This window comes from Anomaloglossus baeobatrachus, chromosome 1, assembly GCF_048569485.1.
Source record: "Anomaloglossus baeobatrachus isolate aAnoBae1 chromosome 1, aAnoBae1.hap1, whole genome shotgun sequence".
In the NCBI taxonomy this organism is placed as follows: domain Eukaryota; kingdom Metazoa; phylum Chordata; class Amphibia; order Anura; family Aromobatidae; genus Anomaloglossus; species Anomaloglossus baeobatrachus.
The window spans coordinates 227,138,667-227,162,558 of record NC_134353.1 but is presented as its reverse complement, the minus strand read 5'-3'; the positions used below and the strand labels follow the sequence as shown (position 1 = coordinate 227,162,558).

Below are 23,892 nucleotides of genomic sequence, written 5' to 3'. Positions count from 1 at the left end.
TGGTCATTAAGACAGCCTGGGACAGTGGTTCTCATGAGGTTGGTGTAGTCTCAGATTTACTGCACCCAATTATTATAGGTTGGGACTCTAAATTATTTGTGCACTTGTGGAAGCAGGGGGACGTATCCGGTTGCTTGTGTAAGAGCCAGAACAGCCCAAAGGAAACCCTAACACATTGGGAGGTGAAACGGGGTCCTGGTTGTGGAGTTGTGTGGTAAGGAGGAGATAGCACCTCCTAAACTTGACTGTCCTAAGTTAGGGGTGACCAAAGAAAATGGACGGACCCAACTTAGTGACATAAGGGCTAAGGGAATAACCAATAGTGTGACCGTTAAAAACGGGGTAGCTCCAGAAAGGGAGGTAGAAATCTGGTTAAGTGGGGACATGATAGCCCAGGACACCAGGGGGAGTGACGATGACTCCAGAATGGACACTGACTCTTATAAAAGGACAAGAGAGTGCAGTGAGGTACAGACAATTGAGAAGGGTAAAACCTCCTCCAGACGCCGGAGACGTAATAAGCGCCAAAAGCTCGTGCAAGGTATACCGTCTGAGGGTGCAGAGAAAGTGAAGTACCTGGTCGAGGAAAACACGTTGCCAGTAGCAACTGCTAAGGTAGAGTCAGACAGCGATGTCCTACACAAGAAAGAGGTATCAGAAACTGAACTGACACATTGTAACGACAGACATCAGCAGGGTGAAATGTCAAAAAATGAGCCAACCAAAGCAGTAATGGTGGTGTCTCCTATAGATTCCAAGCATGAAGCAGAAGGTCTGTCGGACGAGAGCACTGTAGGAGGTGAAGTCCTAGAGGGTAATACAGGACAAGGAATCCTGGAGAAAGTTGGTGAAGTACAAATCCATAGAGGTCATGGTGAGCAGACCGGTAAATTACCCAGTGTTGGGGTGATGAAGGGTGAAAACGGGGCCAAAGGTCTAAGAGGAACAGAGTACCACGCTGAAGGGTGTGACACCCTTGCAGAAAAAAAAGAGGACTGAAGGTGACACTGCAGAGACCCGCAAGGAAGTTGAAGGTAACGCAGTGAAGACCCAAGAGACAGCTGGTGCTGCAAAAGTGAAAAGAGTCTCTGATGAGGTGAAGTCTGGACCAGAGGTCTTATCAGGAACTGATAGCCTGAGTGACCTGCCTGGTAAGACCAAGATGGAAGACATAGAGATGGTCTTGGTTAAGAACAATAGCAAACCCAAAGGCTCTGAGGCTGGAGCTGAACCGGAAGAGTGTGTAACTCAAGAGGTGGAGCCGTGCATGGTAGATGTGCCCGAAGACCTAAGAAAAGCCTGTGCCCATAAGTCGATGCATGAGACGTTTAAGAAGGCTGTAGGGGCCTGTGAAGTGTACTTTGCCCCAGAGACTTGTCAGTTGGTGGTGTGCTCTGCCAGTAATGTCACAAAGAAGCGAGTGGCTATCCTGAGTGACATGCACCTGCAGTGTCTTCGCACGAAATGGCTCATCTCGGCACAGATGGAAGAAGACACCAGGCGCTTGGAGTGTATGAAGCAGCTCACTGCAGAATTTCAGGAAGTTGTGGTGGTAAAGAAATCATTAATTGGGCTCGCATTAAGAGCGCTGAAAAGTAACATTCAGCAAGCTAGGAAGGTTCCAGGTATTACAGCTGTTGAATTAGAAGAACACAGTGGAACATTCCAAATCTATGGGAAAACTGAAGAAGCAGTGAAAACAGCTCGAAGGCTGTTGGACTTTGTGGAAGAGGTCACACAAGTGCCCAAAGAACTTGTCAAGAAACTGATTGGCAGAAATGGAAGAGTCATGCAGGAGATGGTTGATACATCCGGTGTGACGAGAGTAAGACTTAAGGTTTATCATAAAGCCAGGTTACCCTGTGAAGTTGGTATGGTTCCATGTGTCATGGCGGGAACAAAGGAGTGTGTTGAAAATGTACGAGTTCTCCTAGAATACCGCCTGGGATACCTGGAAGAACTAAAGCAAATGGATCTTGAAAGACAGAAGATTGCAGAGAAACTTTGTCAAGTGAGTTTGAGGTCACGACCGCTTTCGGGCCAGGGCCCAGAGAAGAAGTGTGGTCCACCTGATGAACGTGTTGCCTTCACTGGCAAGGAACGTAGGTCCTGTAGGGAAAGGAGCCTAGGTCATAGAAGACCTACGTATAAATCAGGCTATGGCACCGACTCTGAAGGGTCCAAGCCCTCTAAGACAAAATCTAAAAGAAAAGACGGAGGGAGTGACTGGTCCATGGCCAAAAGTGGTGGTGGGAAAAGGCGGAGATGGAAAGGTGACCTAAGACGTCATGAGAGAAGAGGCCATAGTAGATTGGCAAACAGAGAGTGTGCAGGGTCTAGTTGTGGGAGATCTCATGTCGGCTCGGTTGTGAGGTACCTGGACAAGAGCCCCTCTAGTGGACTGGTTAGCGCAGAGTCAGGCCGCACGGTAGTTTTGACTGATGGGGTGTCTCACTACCACACTGACCGTTGGAGACAGTTATGGAACGATATGTCGGACCGGCGGACGTGTCTGAGAAGAGGGTTCACTGAGGAGGGTTTGTTGACAGTGGCAGATGGTCGGTCAGGAGCAGAAACTCAAAGTTTTCGTAGAGGGCCCATTCGACTGGTAGGGTATGGTTTCCCTAATGCCCTGTCTCAGGGTCACTGTAGGTTGTCGAGTGTTCCACCCTACAAGTTGGAACAGAGGGAGGGGGATATGTAAGGATGCAATGTGGTAGATGGCCGGTATGTGTCACAGAGGGGGAAATCCTCTGTGATCTGAACCTGGAATGTTTCTCTGGGACTTGTAGTTCCATGAGGATTGTTGTACACATTCAGGGCTGGGTTCATGGGATGGTCAGAAGTGATGGGCGGGACTGACCATCCACATACCTCCCATACGTAGGTGTGTCTCATGGGATTTAATGGAGCTGTCGTTTGTCACATGATCTCTGTGTGCTGGTGGGAGCCATCTTGGTTGGAGCACATGTGCAGGAGATCCTGTGCATACAGAGCTAGTGAGGGCTCTGAAATGTCAGGGAGCTGCAGAATCCACTGAGGCTGTGAGGAATTGGAACGTGTACAAGGGCCGGGATGTTGAGCCCAGTGTGAGAGTCTCCCTGGACTGGATGGAGGCAGACTGACAGCCTGCAAACCTACTGGCAGGTAACACCCCACAAAGGTGGACTTTACTGGGTGATGCCAGAGAATGAACTGTATGAACAATCAGCAGTTTAAACAGACAGTGAGACATTGTCCTGCGGGAAAGTGGCTGTGGCCCATTACACTGCGTGGTTTATGAGGATGTGAATAAATCACCGAGATTCTTTAAGTGACAAAGTGCTTGTGTGTGTCTTGATCCCGCTGCCAGACGTGTGCCCCAAGACGTTCAGGGCCCAGGTCGTCACACCCCCCTATTCCCAATTATCGTTGCTGCTGCAGTAACAATGTTGTTTGTCGTTCCTGCGGCAGCACACATCGCTATGTGTGACGCTGCTGGAACGACAAACATCTCCTTACCTGCGTCCACCGTAAAAGGAGGAAGATAGGAGGTGGACGGCATGTTCCGGCCGCTCATCTCCTCCCCTCCTTTTCTATTGGGCGGCAGTTCAGTGATGCTGCTGTGACATCGCTGTGACGCTGAACGAACCGTCCCCTTATAAAGGAAGCGGTTCGCCGGTCACAGCGACGTCGCAAAGCAGGTATGTGCGTGTGACGCTGCCATAGCGATAATGTTCGCTACGGCAGCGATCACCACATATCGGCCGTACGAAGGGGGCGGGTGCTATCGCACGTGACATCGCTAGCCGATGCTAGCGATGTCGCAGCGTGTAAAGCGGCCTTTAGGGTAGGTTCTCACTCATACCGTGATCTCTGTTGAGCACTATGTCAGGGTTTCTGTCAGAATCACTGACAAACAGGACTCCAATGGGAACACTCTTAGAGCAAATCACTACAATGATGATGACAGACACTGGCCTTCATCTTGCCAGTAATCGTATCTTTCAGATATGCACAAATCATTCTGTGTTGGGAGACTGTGGGTGGGTCATACATTGTGGGTGGGCTGTGTGGATCAAAATACTAAGTTGGGAAGTTGTTGGGGCTGTCATAATGTGTTGGTGTGATCATATTTTGTTCGGAGCTGTGGGGGTCATTATTCTGTGGTTCAGGATTGTGAAGATCATCATTCTGTGTTTGGGCGCTGTAGGAGATAATCATGTGGGGGTCATCATGCTGTGTTTAGGGGTTGGGGGGATCATACTGTTTCGGGGGTGCTGTCAGAGATCATACTGTGGTGGGAGGAATCATATTGCGTGGGCGACTGTTTGAAGTGATGTTGGAGCCATCATATTGTGTTGGCAGGCTGTGGGGGATCACTGTGGTGGATCATCATTCTGTGTTTGAGGATTGGGGGAAATCATACTACGAGGGGGACTGTAGAGACTGGAGACTCTGAGAGGCCATCATATTGTTTGGGATCTGTGGTGGCCATCATAATTTGTTGGTGCATCACAATGTGAGGGTGCCATCGTTCTGTATGTGGGATCATACCTTTTGAGGGCTGTGGGAGCCATTATACTGTATTAGTGGACTGTCAGCAATTGTACTGTGGTGAGGGGATCCTACTGTGTGGGCAATTATACATTGTAAAGGCCATCATACTGTGTCTAATATCATAGTTTTGGGGGGACTGGGAGGGCATCATAGTGTGTATGGGTGATTGGCTGTGGGGTCCATTATACTGTGTGAGGAACTGTGGGTACATCATACAGTTTAGATCTGTTGATCATAGTACAAGGGCTAAGTAGGTGGAACAGTATGAGTTGCTTCTTTTTATACATTTTATAAAAAATAGTAAATTATATAGTTTTGATGTGCTCAATAACAAGCAATAATATTAATATAACATAATATGTGAATATTGAACTGAATTAATTTCAACGTGTTGGTTTGACTCTCTGCAACAGTCAATCACTCATGTGGCCCATCAGGAAAATTAATTGCACACCTAGAGCATAGTTAGGAGTAGCACTATAGGTCCCAGCAGTAGTAATCAGAGGTTGAGGAAGGAATGTAGCCCAGAATAGCTAGGATTAAGAAAAAGGAACAGTACTAGAGGTACCAGGTATAGCATCAGGAGTAAATAACAATAGAAATATCAATAGGATAAGAGAACAGAGCCAAATAGTAATCATCAGTAGTGTTCAGGAAAAAAGAACCTTTTCAAATGGGCTGCCAGACCAAAGTCATCAGGGAAGAAAGCAACAAAACACTTAAGACAATGGATAGTATACACATCTCAGCTACTGTAGTTCCTCATTTTTAAGAGGAACAGAGTTCTTCAAACTCAACTTCTCAAGAAAGATTAAAAAAAAAACCAGGACCTGCAGAAGGCGAGATGTGTATTATAAACAGTTCTGTGCAATCACAAACCTTAACCTAACATTTTTTGTATAAATACTTTACATATTGAAATACAGGTACAGGACATGCACATGTGGTCTGTATCACATATTATATATTACATGTGGTAATAACACTCAAAATCACTCACCTTGTCAACATCATTATTGAACATACAAGTAAGCTGAGCTACAAAACGAACGGCATCAGGAGTCAGCAGTGTATTAAACTCTTTTTCCAGGCCAAATGGAGGGTCTCCGAGTTCCACGTTGTCCATTTCCTAGAAAACAGTTTGTATAGCTTTGGTTTACAGCAAGTTTCCACATTGGAATTTAGAGTTTGCACCCCTCCTAAGTACCCACATGCGGTTACATTGGCCTAAGGGTGCTTTAGTGATCCTGTCGGGGCTTACGTCCCCTCACAAAACGGGATTTGGACATATTCACCGATGGTGCAATTGACTATAATGATGCAGACGGAGTCACCGTGAGCTGTCGTGTTCCATTTTCAGGCGTATACGTCCTCTGGAAGCGGACAGCCAGATTCAGTCTACTACATGTCCGCCTCCAGTAAGTGTATACACACAAAATGGTACACGACAGAGCACACAGTGACTTGGTCTGCATCATTATAGTCAATGGCCCTGTCAGCACATACGTTCGAATCCCAATTTGCAAGGGGTTTGGACGTAAGTCCTGATAGGAGCACTGAGCTGGGGACAAAATGCAGTGTGAAAGCATTAATGACATTAATGACAACAGATGTGTAAGCCTTTAGCAGTGGTGTAGTACAGTACACTATCCCAGTGTTTCATTTAGTAAAAGCTATGTTGAACTGTCCCAAGATTATGGATACAGTTGAACACTATGGTGGAGAATTAATCTATTTACTGGGTGGCCCCTTCATACCAGATGATGATGTGATGCAGTGACATTATTGTGTCCATCTGTGCAGTGCTACTAATAAAAGGCATGTTTTTTTTTTTACTAAATGAGGCTTATTTATGAGTGGTGGCATTATTCAAGTATTGAGAGCACTAATTAGGGGACACAATTACCAAGTTTGGCACAAAACTAGGCTCCGTATTGATAATGGTTTCTTTGGTAAATCTAGCAAGAATTTGGGTTCTGTAAGATAAAAGCTGTGACTCCTGTTCATGCAAGGTGTATAGTCTGTGCTGCTATCAGTGGAGATATAATGTACAGGTTATAAAGTCATTGTCAGGTATATACTCACTTAGGAAGTGACTGTAGAGTGTCTGGTGCGATTCCACAAATCTGAAGAATGAGACCATGGAGCATAAACGCTTCCTATCAATATTTAACAGTAATGTCCTCAGACTTTGATCTGTGACTTCTACTGGATTAGCAAAAATGTGGACAAAAACAGTCTTAATACACGAGCACAGTGGATAAGTGTATAAATACTATGGCAATCTAATGTGCTGGTATGCAATGTTTCATTTTATCTGGAACAAGTTGTGCCAGACACTTAACATTATTATAGGGGTTGGCTTCCATGTGGTATCAGGTTCAGTCTACAATGAAAGCAGTGACATAAACTTTGTGTTCCAAATTCAAATTGCAAATACCACTGGGTGTGATGGTAGGAATTAAAGTTAAAAGAGCGCTAGCAGCTTTAAAGGGAATCTGTCAGGTGATTTTGTAGTAGAACACTAATGTTATCATTAAATAGGGCTTAAGGAGACCTTTCAGGATTAGTAAAGGGCCCTGTCACACACAACGAGATCGCTAACGGGACACCTACCAGCGATCAGGTCCCTGCTGTGAGATCGCTAGTCGTTGCTGAATGGTTGGGACAATTTTCTTCAAAGGCGATGTCCTGCTGGGCAGGACACATCGCTGTGTTTGACACCAACCAACGACCTCCTAACACAGTTCCAACACCCATCGAGATCGTTATACAGGTCGTTGATCGTTACTGCGTCGTTGGTAAGATCTGACCGTGTGACATCTCACCAGTGACCTCCCAACCACTTACCAGCGATCCTTATCAGGTCACAGCGTTTTCAGAATCGCTGGTAAGTCGTTAAATGTGACAGGGGCTTAACTTTCATAGCTGTACGTTACCTTGCTATTTTTTTTTTTACCTCCATGGAATTCAGTGTGATGTAGCAAATAGTCAACCATATGTAAATACAAACTGTATATTCACTGCTCCCACCTCTAAGTACATTCACTATCTCTCTGAGAGGTGGGAGGGAGCATGGATGGGGACAGCTGTGTAAATTCAGTTCAGATTTACTATCAATGATGCCAGTACTGAGAGGTGGGAGGAGGGAGCAGTGAACATGCAGTTTATATTTACATATGCTTGACTAAAGGCCCAGTCACACACAACGACTTACCAGCGATCCCGAAAACGATGTGACCTGATAGGGATAGCTGGTAAGTCGCTGGGAGGTCGCAGGTGAGATGTCACACAGTCAGATCTTACCAGCGATGCAGGAACAATACAGGTCGCAGTAGCGACCTGTATAACGATCTCAGCAGTCACTGGGACCCTGTCACACAGTGTCAAACACAGCGATGTGTCCTGCCCAGCAGGACATCGCCTTTGAAGAAAATGGCCTGGACCATTCTGCAAGGACTAGCGATCTCACAGCAGGGGCCTGATCGCTGGTAGATGTCACACATAACGAGATCGCTAACGGGATCGCTACTACGTCACCAAACGGTGACTTAGCAGCGATCTCGCTAGCGATCTCGTTATGTGTGACGGTACCTTAACTAGGTAATACAGCAATCCCAATTGGTAGGTATAGTTAAGAGCATTAAAATAAATCCTTTATTAATTATTCTAAAAGAGGAATCCACTCCCTCGAATAAATTCTCAATTCACAAAGCCTTCACCATGTGTAATCAGTGCGTGCCCATTTCATGCCGCTTTTAGAACGTCATGGTGGAAGCCACTAGTTCAAAAACAACTAAATAAACCAACATAATAAACAAACACAATATGTTTATGCCAGATATGGATTTTTGGTCCAATTTGATAGAATAAACTAAGGCATAAAAACTAAATAAACCTAACAAAAATTCACCATGTTCTTATAATGGTACTGACAGCGGTCAGATACCGCGATTATTGGTACATGTTAGGCATATAGCCGAATTGGTTCAAAGACAATGAACACACTAGTTCAAACAACTAAATAAACCAACAAAATAAACAAACACAATATGTTTATGCCAGATATGGATTTTTGGTCCAATTTTGATAGAAAAAACTAAGGCATAAAAACTGAATATACCTAACAAAAATTCATCATGTTCTTATACATGGTACTGACAGTGGTCAGATATCACAATTCGATAAACATGTTAGGCATATAGCCGAATTGGTTCAAAAACAAAAGAACATACCAACGTAATAAACAAACACAAGATGATTATGCCAGAGCACGGACAATGGTCCGACTTAATAGAAAAACTAAGGCATAAAAACTAAATATACCTAACAAAAAATTGCATCACTTGTTATATGATACTGACAGCGGTCAGATACCACACTTATAGACAAATGTTAGGCATATAGCAGGAATGATCTCACCAAATCCTTCCACAGATAGGGGGCAGGCAGTCTCTCCTTTTGGATTCCTGGGCTCAGTATGCTAGTCCGGCATTCACTCTCCCTGTCCAATCAGGAGGCCATAAAACAACAAATTACCTGCCACCCCAAACTCCCGTCCTAACAAGGACGGTCCACATCTAATGCAAGGTTGGACCCCTAGGCTGACCCTGTTGCCGTCCCGACGCGTTTCGTCCACATTGACTCCTCAGGGGACATATTAGAAATACACCAGGTCCTCACTGCCAGCCCTCACATGTCACAGATGTCAAAGGAAGCTGGCTCGTACATAATGGGGTCTTTTAAACATGGCGTTAATGTGGCTCCTCCAATCAGGAGGGACATCTCACCTGATGTTTTAATTACATTAGTATTATGTAGATAGTGATGTAATCCACTTAGTATTCGGCACATGTGGAGCAGCAATCCATGCTGCTCAGCGTGCGTTCCATCCCAAGAAAGAAACCGCCCATAACTGTCAATAGATAGAGATAATAGGAGGAGAGGAACATCTCCTCCCCCTCCACAATACGTCACCTCAATACGTCATCTGACCCATAATACACTGGCGTCTCACATAGAGGAAATCCCCGGCACGCAGAGACACGTGGCTAGAGGGGAGGGGGTGGTTCTCCCTCTCCCACTCAGAGCAGTTCTTCCTCCTGCGTCGCCCAGGTTTGCGTTCCACGAGCGTTCCACCCAGGGCACGCCCCCGGAAATGACCGCTCATGGGTAAGAGGAGGGTCCTACTCCATCTCCGTCAGAGGTTGCTTCTCCATATTCCGTCCCCCAAGCTTGCGCTCCACGAGCGTTCCACCAAGGGAACGCCCCCGGGAGCGCGTGTCCAGAAGGAGACATAATAATATCCGCCCCATTGAAACTCCATTAACCGGGAGCCCAATCACTCTTACATAATAGAAGAACACACGCCCCCAAACCGGGGGCGACTGAGCAAAGGGGCGGATAGCCTTTTTTAACCCATCACAGAGTTCTCTCTGTCAGATCATAAGGTATATGTTAGAAGGTCCGCATATTATTATCTTAGGCATCATATCGACAATGCGAAACAGCAGATCATTCCAAATATAAAGTCTCCAAACAAAAAGGAGGCCAAATCATCCCAAATGCTGCACACCAGGGGGTGAACCAGCCATGCAGACATCGCATACAGCTGGACAGCTGCTCACTCCACACGGGCCGCATCATCATGAGATGGTGGCCTCACATATAGGGGACATCACAATATCAATAGGAGACACCTTCCATCAGTAATATCACATAATGCAAGGGACAGCCAGTGAAAAAAAATCCTGGTTTAACGGGTACCCAGAAAATATATAGGGCGTATTCCAGGGGGTTTCTTGAGGGGAATTAAATGAACCAAGGAGATTATTATGTCCATATATTGTGGGTTTCTTCATACCTCCAAATGGACCCCCTGCCACCGGCATAAGGGGTAAATAATTGATACTAGCACATATAATGGATTACATCCTTGGCGTCAAAAATATTGATTCAATAGACACCACCGATTTCTCCATCAAAGTAAATTGGAGGATTAAATGGATCAGTTATTTGGCAGGGGGTACCATAGACACTAAATAAAACTATTAAACAACAGTTGCTCATTTAAGCCCCCCGGTGCGAGGGTCTCAAGTTTGAACATCCACCTCGTTTCCCTCTGAAGGACCAACCTGTCCCAGTCTCCACCTCTTTTAGGTCTCAGGACCTTGTCAATCCCAGTAAATCTCAGTACCTTAGAATCACCCCCATGTTTTTCAACGACATGTCGGGACACTGCCGTGTCCCTCCGATGTTCCACGTCGCCTAGGTGTTCACCTATTCTCCTTCTAAATTCACGGATGGTTTTTCCAATGTACTCAAGTCCACACACACAGTCGATCTTATATATGACTCCCTGCGTACGGCAGTTGATGAAATGTCTTATAGCATATTCCCTAGAAGTCACATTACTCCTAAAGGTCTTAGTGACCTGTATAGCCGGGCATGCAATGCATCCTGAGCATTTAAAGCAACCCTTGATTTCCTTGGTACCCTTGACTAGCCAATTGTCCTCAATTGATCGCATAAAATGGCTATGAACCAAGCGGTCTGCCAAGGATCTGCCCTTCCTTTAAGTAATCTGGGGTTGCTTAGACAAAATTGGGCATAATTCTCTGTCCATCCTCAGAATCGACCAGTACTTATTGAAAATGCGACGCACACCATCAGCACCGTTGTCAAAGGTGGTGATAAATCTATTAGATCCATCCCGGACATCTACTTTCTTTTTGGTGATCAATAATTCTGATCTTGGTCTTTCCCTCGCCTCCTTAAATGCCTTATTGATAACCGTCTTGGGGTAACCCCTCTTCCGAAATTTGTCTCCTAAATCACAAGCTTGAGCTCGCAAGTCACCCTCCTTGGAGCAATTCCTTCTTATTCGAAGGAATTGCCCCTTCGGGATCCCCCGTTTTAGATGTTCAGGGTGACAACTGTCCCACCGGAGCAGAGAGTTTGATGCTGTGGGTTTGTATTAGGTACGGGTGTGAAGACCCCCCTCAGCATCTCTCTGAATCAAAATATCAAGAAAGGGTAATGTGCCCCCCTCCTCCAAAACCGAGGTGAACCTTAGACCAATGCTGTTATTGTCCAGACCTGCTACATATTTCGACAGATCCTCTCTGGATCCATTCCAGACAACCAGAATGTCGTCTATGTAGCGGGTCCAAATTTCAAAATGACGTGTTATCTCTTCCGTTTCCTGTATAAAGATCATAGTCTCCTCCCACCAGCCCAGGAGCAAGTTGGCATACGAGGGGGCACAAGGGCTCCCCATCGCGGTGCCCCTGAGCTGGTGGTAGAAACGGCCGTCAAAGAGAAATACATTCCTGGTCAAGCAAAAATTAAGGAGCTTTAAGACAAATTCGTTGTGCTGTCGGTATTGCGTCGTCCCCCTAGTCGAGAGGAAATAACTCACCGCCTCCATTCCTTTGTTGTGTGGGATGGAGGAGTAGAGGGCCTCAACATCTATGCTGCCCAAGGTGGTATTGGTCTGTATGGTGATGCCCTCTAGCTTGCGCAGGAGGTCTGGTGTGTCCTGTACATGGGACTGTAAGGCTAAAACGAAGGGTCTCAAGACTCGATCCAAATAGATGCCACAATTTTGGGTAAGGCTATTGATGCCAGAGACAATTGGTCTCCCTCTCAGGGGATCCAACCCTTTGTGCACCTTTGGGAGGCAATAAAAGGTTGCCATGACAGGATTTTTCTGGTACATAAAATCATATTCAGACCTGTCAATGACCTCCAAGGCCAATCCCTCCTCGAGAATTGTCCTTAATTCCTCCATGTACACCTTGGTTGGATTACCTGAGAGTACCTCATACGTTTCACGATCATTCAATAGATCAACGCAGAGATCAACATATTTGTCTGTATCCATGACGACCACGTTGCCACCCTTATCAGAGGGCTTTATGACAACGTGGTCGTCATTTTCCAGATCCATGTGAGACGCCAGTGTATTATGGGTCAGATGACGTATTGAGGTGACGTATTGTGGAGGGGGAGGAGATGTTCCTCTCCTCCTATTATCTCTATCTATTGACAGTTATGGGCGGTTTCTTTCTTGGGATGGAACGCACGCTAAGCAGCATGGATTGCTGCTCCACATGTGCCGAATACTAAGTGGATTACATCACTATCTACATAATACTAATGTAATTAAAACATCAGGTGAGATGTCCCTCCTGATTGGAGGAGCCACATTAACGCCATGTTCAAAAGACCCCATTATGTACGAGCCAGCTTCCTTTGACATCTGTGACATGTGAGGTCTGGCAGTGAGGACCTGGTGTATTTCTAATATGTCCCCTGAGGAGTCAATGTGGACGAAACGCGTCGGGACGGCAACAGGGTCAGCCTAGGGGTCCAACCTTGCATTAGATGTGGACCGTCCTTGTTAGGACGGGAGTTTGGGGTGGCAGGTAATTTGTTGTTTTATGGCCTCCTGATTGGACAGGGAGAGTGAATGCCGGACTAGCATACTGAACCCAGGAATCCAAAAGGAGAGACTGCCTGCCCCCTATCTGTGGAAGGATTTGGTGAGATCATTCCTGCTATATGCCTAACATTTGTCTATAAGTGTGGTATCTGACCGCTGTCAGTATCATATAACAAGTGATGCAATTTTTTGTTAGGTATATTTAGTTTTTATGCCTTAGTTTTTCTATTAAGTCGGACCATTGTCCGTGCTCTGGCATAATCATCTTGTGTTTGTTTATTACGTTGGTATGTTCTTTTGTTTTTGAACCAATTCGGCTATATGCCTAACATGTTTATCTAATTGTGATATCTGACCACTGTCAGTACCATGTATAAGAACATGATGAATTTTTGTTAGGTATATTCAGTTTTTATGCCTTAGTTTTTTCTATCAAAATTGGACCAAAAATCCTTATCTGGCATAAACATATTGTGTTTGTTTATTTTGTTGGTTTATTTAGTTGTTTGAACTAGTGTGTTCATTGTCTTTGAACCAATTCGGCTATATGCCTAACATGTACCAATAATCGCGGTATCTGACCGCTGTCAGTACCATTATAAGAACATGGTGAATTTTTGTTAGGTTTATTTAGTTTTTAAGCCTTAGTTTATTCTATCAAATTGGACCAAAAATCCATATCTGGCATAAACATATTGTGTTTGTTTATTATGTTGGTTTATTTAGTTGTTTTTGAACTAGTGGCCTCCACCATGACGTTCTAAAAGCGGCATGAAATGGGCACGCACTGATTACACATGGTGAAGGCTTTGTGAATTGAGAATTTATTCGAGGGAGTGGATTCCTCTTTTAGAATAATTAATAAAGGATTTATTTTAATGCTCTTAACTATACCTACCAATTGGGATTGCTGTATTACCTACTTAACATAGTTATGGCAGGGTTTCTATCCACGGGCCTAAATACTGATGAATGGTTGGTTGAAGCTAGGAATGTCTTTTCAGATAAAGAGTTTACTCAGAAAAGGTATATACCATCTTATGGGGCAGCCTTTAACGAGTTAACCCAGATATATAGGGACCAGATTGTCTCCTGGTGGGAGGTTCAATCATTGGAGAGCTACATTAGGGCGGGAATCGTCCCAAGAGGTTTAAGGATCCAGCTTTCAGTTGGACCACGCTACAGGAGTACATCATTTGTTGCCAACTGGGAAAGAGAGGCCACTAATAGTTCCTTGAAACTTATGCAGATTATGCTGGAGGAGGAGAAGGCCACTCTTTCTCAGTTGAATAATAAACTTCAAGAATTTATAGAAATCACTAAAAAATATTCTAGTGAGCCAGACTTTGCCAGTAAAGAAAAAAAGTTACAAGATAGTCTGGAACGGTTCCAATACCACCTGAAAGAACGTAAGCATAAACAATATAACAGGGACGTTCTAGACTTCAAGGATAACCGAGCCTATCAGGTTATTAATAACCAACCACCAGTGGATATTCCACCTATAGTACCTTCGTCCACAGACACTGAGACCTCTGACACCGAGGGATTCAGGAGGTCCAAGAAGAACAAAAATAAGGGTCGAGGAAGGGGAAGAGGAGGTTATAGACCAGGGGATAGATCGGATTATTCACCCCCCCCCCCATTCTTTTGAACCCCATTTTCTCAGGAACCGTCAGTTTCACAGGGGCAAATGACATCCAATATAGAGGTTATCAACCTGTCCAAAAAGACACTCAGTCCTGCCGAAATAGATCTTCTCAAAAGAGGTTTATCATTTGTGCCAACGTCGAACTTTGACCTGTTTGAGTCCATTAAGGACCTTCATCTCTTCCTTAGGAAGTTAAGGTGGAGAAAACACTTTCTCAAACAGGACGCTAGGGTCTGTCAGGACCTTGATATTCCGGCTGATCTCCTTCAAGACATTAGACTTTTAACTAGTCTGGAGATGGAAAACCCTAATTTAGGGGGCCGGGGTCCTTTCACGAACCTTAAAAATAAAAGTTCTAAAAATCCACCAGCAATGTCAGACGTATCTGCAATAGATGTGTTTGAAGAGCTGGTAACTAAGGAACTGAAGGATCTAGCGGGGACTGGTACCTTTGTTAAATATAATTTGGACAGGTTGGAGATACAGGCCTTGATGGATCTGGAAAATGACGACCACGTTGTCATAAAGCCCTCTGATAAGGGTGGCAACGTGGTCGTCATGGATACAGACAAATATGTTGATCTCTGCGTTGATCTATTGAATGATCGTGAAACGTATGAGGTGCTCTCAGGGAATCCAACCAAGGTGTACATGGAGGAATTAAGGACAATTCTCGAGGAGGGATTGGCCTTGGAGGTCATTGACAGGTCTGAATATGATTTTATGTACCAGAAAAATCCTGTCATGGCAACCTTTTATTGCCTCCCAAAGGTGCACAAAGGGTTGGATCCCCTGAGAGGGAGACCAATTGTCTCTGGCATCAATAGCCTTACCCAAAATTGTGGCATCTATTTGGATCGAGTCTTGAGACCCTTCGTTTTAGCCTTACAGTCCCATGTACAGGACACACCAGACCTCCTGTGCAAGCTAGAGGGCATCACCATACAGACCAATACCACCTTGGGCAGCATAGATGTTGAGGCCCTCTACTCCTCCATCCCACACAACAAAGGAATGGAGGCGGTGAGTTATTTCCTCTCGACTAGGGGGACGCAATACCGACAGCACAACGAATTTGTCTTAAAGCTCCTTAATTTTTGCTTGACCAGGAATGTATTTCTCTTTGACGGCCGTTTCTACCACCAGCTCAGGGGCACCGCGATGGGGAGCCCTTGTGCCCCCTCGTATGCCAACTTGCTCCTGGGCTGGTGGGAGGAGACTATGATCTTTATACAGGAAACGGAAGAGATAACACGTCATTTTGAAATTTGGACCCCCTACATAGACGACATTCTGGTTGTCTGGAATGGATCCAGAGAGGATCTGTCGAAATATGTAGCGGGTCTGGACAATAACAGCATTGGTCTAAGGTTCACCTCGGTTTTGGAGGAGGGGGGCACATTACCCTTTCTTGATATTTTGATTCAGAGAGATGCTGAGGGGGGTCTTCACACCCGTACCTATTACAAACCCACAGCATCAAACTCTCTGCTCCGGTGGGACAGTTGTCACCCTGAACATCTAAAACGGGGGATCCCGAAGGGGCAATTCCTTCGAATAAGAAGGAATTGCTCCAAGGAGGGTGACTTGCGAGCTCAAGCTTGTGATTTAGGAGACAAATTTCGGAAGAGGGGTTACCCCAAGACGGTTATCAATAAGGCATTTAAGGAGGCGAGGGAAAGACCAAGATCAGAATTATTGATCACCAAAAAGAAAGTAGATGTCCGGGATGGATCTAATAGATTTATCACCACCTTTGACAACGGTGCTGATGGTGTGCGTCGCATTTTCAATAAGTACTGGTCGATTCTGAGGATGGACAGAGAATAATGCCCAATTTTGTCTAAGCAACCCCAGATTACTTACAGGAAGGGCAGATCCTTGGCAGACCGCTTGGTTCATAGCCATTTTATGCGATCAATTAAGGACAATTGGCTAGTCAAGGGTACCAAGGAAATCAAGGGTTGCTTTAAATGCTCAGGATGCATTGCATGCCCGGCTATACAGGTCACTAAGACCTTTAGGAGTAATGTGACTTCTAGGGAATATGCTATAAGACATTTCATCAACTGCCGTACGCAGGGAGTCATATATAAGATCGACTGTGTGTGTGGACTTGAGTACATTGGAAAAACCATCCGTGAATTTAGAAGGAGAATAGGTGAACACCTAGGCGACGTGGAACATCGGAGGGACACGGCAGTGTCCCGACATGTTGTTGAAAAACATGGGGGTGATTCTAAGGTACTGAGATTTACTGGGATTGACAAGGTCCTGAGACCTAAAAGAGGTGGAGACTGGGACAGGTTGGTCCTTCAGAGGGAAACGAGGTGGATGTTCAAACTTGAGACCCTCGCACCGGGGGGCTTAAATGAGCAACTGTTGTTTAATAGTTTTATTTAGTGTCTATGGTACCCCCTGCCAAATAACTGATCCATTTAATCCTCCAATTTACTTTGATGGAGAAATCGGTGGTGTCTATTGAATCAATATTTTTGACGCCAAGGATGTAATCCATTATATGTGCTAGTATCAATTATTTACCCCTTATGCCGGTGGCAGGGGGTCCATTTGGAGGTATGAAGAAACCCACAATATATGGACATAATAATCTCCTTGGTTCATTTAATTCCCCTCAAGAAACCCCCTGGAATACGCCCTATATATTTTCTGGGTACCCGTTAAACCAGGATTTTTTTTCACTGGCTGTCCCTTGCATTATGTGATATTACTGATGGAAGGTGTCTCCTATTGATATTGTGATGTCCCCTATATGTGAGGCCACCATCTCATGATGATGCGGCCCGTGTGGAGTGAGCAGCTGTCCAGCTGTATGCGATGTCTGCATGGCTGGTTCACCCCCTGGTGTGCAGCATTTGGGATGGTTTGGCCTCCTTTTTGTTTGGAGACTTTATATTTGGAATGATCTGCTGTTTCGCATTGTCGATATGATGCCTAAGATAATAATATGCGGACCTTCTAACATATACCTTATGATCTGACAGAGAGAACTCTGTGATGGGTTAAAAAAGGCTATCCGCCCCTTTGCTCAGTCGCCCCCGGTTTGGGGGCGTGTGTTCTTCTATTATGTAAGAGTGATTGGGCTCCCGGTTAATGGAGTTTCAATGGGGCGGATATTATTATGTCTCCTTCTGGACACGCGCTCCCGGGGGCGTTCCCTTGGTGGAACGCTCGTGGAGCGCAAGCTTGGGGGACGGAATATGGAGAAGCAACCTCTGACGGAGATGGAGTAGGACCCTCCTCTTACCCATGAGCGGTCATTTCCGGGGGCGTGCCCTGGGTGGAACGCTCGTGGAACGCAAACCTGGGCGACGCAGGAGGAAGTACTGCTCTGAGTGGGAGAGGGAGAACCACCCCCTCCCCTCTAGCCACGTGTCTCTGCGTGCCGGGGATTTCCTCTATGTGAGACGCCAGTGTATTATGGGTCAGATGACGTATTGAGGTGACGTATTGTGGAGGGGGAGGAGATGTTCCTCTCCTCCTATTATCTCTATCTATTGACAGTTATGGGCGGTTTCTTTCTTGGGATGGAACGCACGCTGAGCAGCATGGATTGCTGCTCCACATGTGCCGAATACTAAGTGGATTACATCACTATCTACATAATACTAATGTAATTAAAACATCAGGTGAGATGTCCCTCCTGATTGGAGGAGCCACATTAACGCCATGTTTAAAAGACCCCATTATGTACGAGCCAGCTTCCTTTGACATCTGTGACATGTGAGGGCTGGCAGTGAGGACCTGGTGTATTTCTAATATGTCCCCTGAGGAGTCAATGTGGACGAAACGCGTCGGGACGGCAACAGGGTCAGCCTAGGGGTCCAACCTTGCATTAGATGTGGACCGTCCTTGTTAGGACGGGAGTTTGGGGTGGCAGGTAATTTGTTGTTTTATGGCCTCCTGATTGGACAGGGAGAGTGAATGCCGGACTAGCATACTGAACCCAGGAATCCAAAAGGAGAGACTGCCTGCCCCCTATCTGTGGAAGGATTTGGTGAGATCATTCCTGCTATATGCCTAACATTTGTCTATAAGTGTGGTATCTGACCGCTGTCAGTATCATATAACAAGTGATGCAATTTTTTGTTAGGTATATTTAGTTTTTATGCCTTAGTTTTTCTATTAAGTCGGACCATTGTCCGTGCTCTGGCATAATCATCTTGTGTTTGTTTATTACGTTGGTATGTTCTTTTGTTTTTGAACCAATTCGGCTATATGCCTAACATGTTTATCTAATTGTGATATCTGACCACTGTCAGTACCATGTATAAGAACATGATGAATTTTTGTTAGGTATATTCAGTTTTTATGCCTTAGTTTTTTCTATCAAAATTGGACCAAAAATCCATATCTGGCATAAACATATTGTGTTTGTTTATTTTGTTGGTTTATTTAGTTGTTTGAACTAGTGTGTTCATTGTCTTTGAACCAATTCGGCTATATGCCTAACATGTACCAATAATCGCGGTATCTGACCGCTGTCAGTACCATTATAAGAACATGGTGAATTTTTGTTAGGTTTATTTAGTTTTTATGCCTTAGTTTATTCTATCAAATTGGACCAAAAATCCATATCTGGCATAAACATATTGTGTTTGTTTATTATGTTGGTTTATTTAGTTGTTTTTGAACTAGTGGCTTCCACCATGACGTTCTAAAAGCGGCATGAAATGGGCACGCACTGATTACACATGGTGAAGGCTTTGTGAATTGAGAATTTATTCGAGGGAGTGGATTCCTCTTTTAGAATAATTAATAAAGGATTTATTTTAATGCCGGTACCTTAACTAGTCACACTGAATTCTACAGAGCTACAACAAGATAACAAGAAGAGGGAGAGCTATAAAAGTTACTGATTCTGAATGGTCTCTTGGAGCCCTATTCAATGATAACATTAGTATTGTACTACAAAATCACCTGACAGATTCCCTTTAACTCTTGAAGAAATCCTATAGGGAACATAGGTTAATATGGCTGATATGTTCCTTCTACCTCGTGAACATCTGAAGCCCCCCATCCTTTTCCAAAGTGGCACAGAGGCATCTGTTGTAGCCAGTTACATTGCAGTCAGACACCAGATAGTGAGACTGAGAAGGGACATGGCTGACCTCCTGAGACACATGGACATTTGCTCATAAAATTTTCAAATTTAGACTAGATTCAGACATCCGTATTTTACAGTTGGAGTACAGACCCAAACTGAACAGCCTCATATATGCCTAGGACTCCAGGATAGGTAATCAATTTGTGATAATTCGGTGTCCAACACCCCCATTGATCATCTCTTATTTGATCCAGTGGCCACTGAGTGTAATCACAAAAAGAAAGGAGCTGTGCTGCAGTACTTGGCAGTGGCCATTAAACACTGCATAGAGCTGTACTTTGCAGTTATGTTCAACATGTTTACATCATCACCAGAGCTGATCAGTAGGAATATCCAGTGCCGGATATGGTCACTGATAGGTCATTATTATTTTGTGACTGGACCATCCTTTAATTACAATGAGGATCAAAGTAAAAATGGCTATGTAGGGTGAAGTGTTGTCACGCTCCCCGGGTCCCCTGCCTCGCTCCCCGGCTCACCTGCCACGCTCCTCGGCTTCCCTGCCTCGCTCCCCGGCTCCTCTGTCAGGCGTCCCCCGCTCCACAGCCTCCAGCCCCCATCACCTGCGGTCCCCAGGCGGCTCGGTCCCCGCTCCCGGCGCCCGTCGGCAGCTCTGCTCCAGGCCGACTCCCCTGCCTTCTGTTCACCACTCCCTGCCCTGGCTTCTGGCACCCGGGCCTCGCGCATGCGCATTAGGGCGCGCGCGCGGTCATTGACCCTTTCTTAAAGGGCCAGTGTCCTCCAACAGGATATTGAAGGATCAGGTACTGGGTATATAGGGGGATCCTTTCCAAGTGGGCGGGGCCTGTTCTTCGTGTTTTCTAAGCTAGGAGTCAGGTCTCCTTGTGTCTGTGATATACTCACCTATCTCTCTCGTAGAGCCGCTCCTGCCTCGACAACCGGTCCTGACGACACCCAAACCCCGAACGGTGACGGCCTGCCATCCCGTCAGTTCCTGCCATCTCCGATCCCTGTGGTGACCCGTCTCCTCGCTCCATTGGTTCCGGACTCTGCCTGACGACATCTCGGCCTCCGAACCTGAGCTCCATCACCCGGACTACCATCAGAGACCCCGTGGTCCCAGGGACTTCTTTACTCCACTCCTCTAAACGGACTGTCCTGCTAGTGCTCCGGCTACCGGGCACCTTGCCCTCGGTGAGGTGTTCAGCCCAGTGGATCCACCTCCTGGCTCTGCCCGTCCACCTGGCCCTAACAGTAAGAACAGGCCATGGATCCCGCCGAAGCACTAGCGGCCTTGCAGCAGGAACTCACACGCCAGCGCGAGACCCAGACCCGCATGCTGAACTTCATGTCTTCTGTGGATACCCGCCTGAACACGCTACAAGCGACGGCCACATCCTTGGCATCTCAGGTTTCCACTGTACAATCCACGGCCACAGCTCCCGTGGCAGCCTCCTCGGATGCTTCCAGACTTCATTTGGCCTCACCACCCCGGTACGCCGGAGATCCCAAGACCTGCAGGGGATTCCTAAACCAGTGCTCCCTTCATTTCAAGCTGCTTTCACACTTGTTTGCCTCCGACCAAGCCAAGGTGGCGTTTGTGATGTCCCATCTAGAGGGTGAGGCACTGGCCTGGATGAACCCCTTGTGGGAAAAGGAGGACCCTGTGACTACCAACATCCAGGACTTCCTGCAGGCATTCAGAAACACCTTTGACGAACCTGGACGTGCCGCTGCATCCGCCTCATCACTCCTCAGGCTACGTCAGGGGACTACGACTGTAGGGCAGTATGCCATCCGCTTCCGCACTTTGGCCTCAGAATTGGGGTGGAACAATGAAGCCCTCACCGCCGCCTTCTGGGAAGGACTCTCCAGCCGTATTAAGGACGAGTTGGCAGGCCGCGATGTTCCTTCCACCCTGGATGCCCTGATCGCACTAGCCACCCGCGTGGACCTCAGATTCCAGGAACGATCCAAAGAGGTGTCCCGTGAGAGACGTCCGATACGGCATTCCTCTCCTCCGCAGAAGCCCACCGTACTTCAGTCAGCGTCGTCTGGTGTCTCTGTCCACGAGCCCATGCAGATTGACCGTTTGCGGCAGTCCGAACAACGCCGAGCAGAACGGCTCGCCAAGGGCCTCTGCTTCTACTGCGGAGAGGGCACACACCTTCTACGCTCCTGTCCAGAGAGGCCGGGAAACTCCAAAGCCTAGGGTTGGTAGGAGAGGCCACCCTAGGTGCTGGGACTCTCTCAGACCCGGTTACGTGGACTGTTCAAGTAACAACGGGAGAGACGCGGTTCACGGCCAAGGCGTACCTCGATTCCGGGGCAGCAGGCAATTTCATCCAGCAGGCCACGGTGGACAAGTACCAGCTGCCTGTTACTCCACTCGACAAACCCCTCGTGATTGCCTCTGTAGATGGGAGACCCCTCTCTGACACCATCTCGTGGATCACCAAGCCGGTGGAACTACGTATCGGTGCCCTGCACACCGAGAACATCGCTCTCTACATCCTCCCACACATGTCCCATCAAATCCTGCTGGGACTCCCCTGGTTACGGACACACGAACCGTCAGTCAGCTGGGGTACTGGTGAAATCACCCGATGGGGCTCCTCTTGCCACGAGAATTGTCTGAAGACTATACAGCCCATCCGACGACCTCCGGTTCCGGAGTCCCTACCGGGACTGCCCTCGGCCTATTGGTCCTTCGCGGACGTCTTTGATAAAAAGGAATCAGAGGTACTGCCGCCACATCGTCCTTATGACTGTGCCATCGACCTACTCCCAGGAACTACACCACCTCGAGGACAGATATATCCGCTGTCTCCTGCTGAAACAAGGGCCATGTCTGCCTACATCACGGAGAACCTGGCAAGGGGATTCATTCGGAGGTCCTCCTCTCCTGCGGGAGCAGGCTTCTTCTTCGTTAAGAAGAAAGAGGGCGATCTACGCCCATGCATTGACTACCGGGGATTGAACCAAATCACCGTGAAAAACAAATACCCCCTGCCGCTCATCCCCGAATTGTTTGATCGGCTTAGAGGAGCTCGTGTGTTTACCAAGTTGGATCTTCGGGGTGCCTACAACCTGGTCCGCATCCACTCTGGGGACGAATGGAAGACTGCATTCAATACTCGCGATGGGCACTATGAATACTGTGTGATGCCCTTCGGCCTCTGTAGCGCACCAGCAGTGTTTCAGGAATTGGTGAACGACGTGTTCCGGGACCTTCTCTACGTCTGTGTGGTGGTGTATCTTGACGATATCCTGGTCTTCTCTCCGGATCTCCAGACCCACAGAGAGAACGTGCAGCTGGTACTACAAAGACTGAGAGAGAATCGCCTGTACGCCAAGTACGAGAAGTGTGTATTCGAGCAGTCTTCTCTTCCCTTCTTGGGTTACGTAATCTCCGATACCAGTCTGCAGATGGACCCGGAGAAGGTCTCTTCCATTCTCAACTGGCCCCCTCCTTCCGGACTGAAGGCAATCCAACGCTTTCTGGGATTCGCAAACTATTATCGTCAGTTCATCCCTCACTTCTCTGCTCTGACTGCACCTCTCTCCGCCTTGACCAAGAAGGGGGCTAATCCAAAGGACTGGTCACCGGCGGCTGACGCCGCGTTTGGCTCCCTGAAACAGGCATTTGCTTCTTCCCCTGTGCTCCACCGTCCTGAGTTAAACCGACAGTTTACCTTGGAGGTGGATGCCTCCTTCTCGGGAGCCGGAGCAGTGCTCATGCAGAAGTCCTCCTCCGGGAAGATGGTTACTTGCGGTTTCTTCTCCAAGAGCTTCTCAGCGCCTGAACGCAACTACACCATCGGTGACCGAGAGCTATTGGCAGTCAAACTGGCTCTGGAGGAAAGGCGCTACCTTCTGGAGGGAGCAGTGTACCCCGTGATCATTTACACGGACCACTAGAACCTGGAATACCTGTGGTCCGCTCAGCGACTGAACCCACGGCAGGCCAGGTGGTCCTTGTTCTTTGCCAGGTTCGATTTTCAGCTCCATTTTCGACCCGCGGACAAGAATGTATGAGCAGATGCCTTGTCCAGGTCATTCATGCCCATGGAGCAGGAGGAGACATTCCAGCCCATCATCTGTCCTAGTAAGATCATTCCGGTGGCTCCTGTCACCCTGGCCCAGATACCGCCAGGGAAGACCTAT

At 46.8% G+C, this 23,892-nt stretch overlaps 1 protein-coding gene across 1 annotated transcript in view; it reads right to left on the bottom strand.

The window, feature by feature from the left end:
* LOC142291430 (malate synthase-like) overlaps nt 1–6,666 on the bottom strand; it is a 60,405-nt gene extending 53,739 nt beyond the window's left edge. The window contains exons 1-2 of the mRNA XM_075335952.1: nt 6,625–6,666; nt 5,540–5,668 (exon numbers count right to left, since the gene is read on the bottom strand). Coding sequence (XP_075192067.1) covers nt 5,540–5,665 — 126 coding nt within the window. The 5' untranslated portion in view covers nt 5,666–5,668; nt 6,625–6,666. The remainder of the gene's footprint in view (nt 1–5,539; nt 5,669–6,624) is intronic.
* Between the last annotated feature and the right edge of the window lie 17,226 nt (nt 6,667–23,892).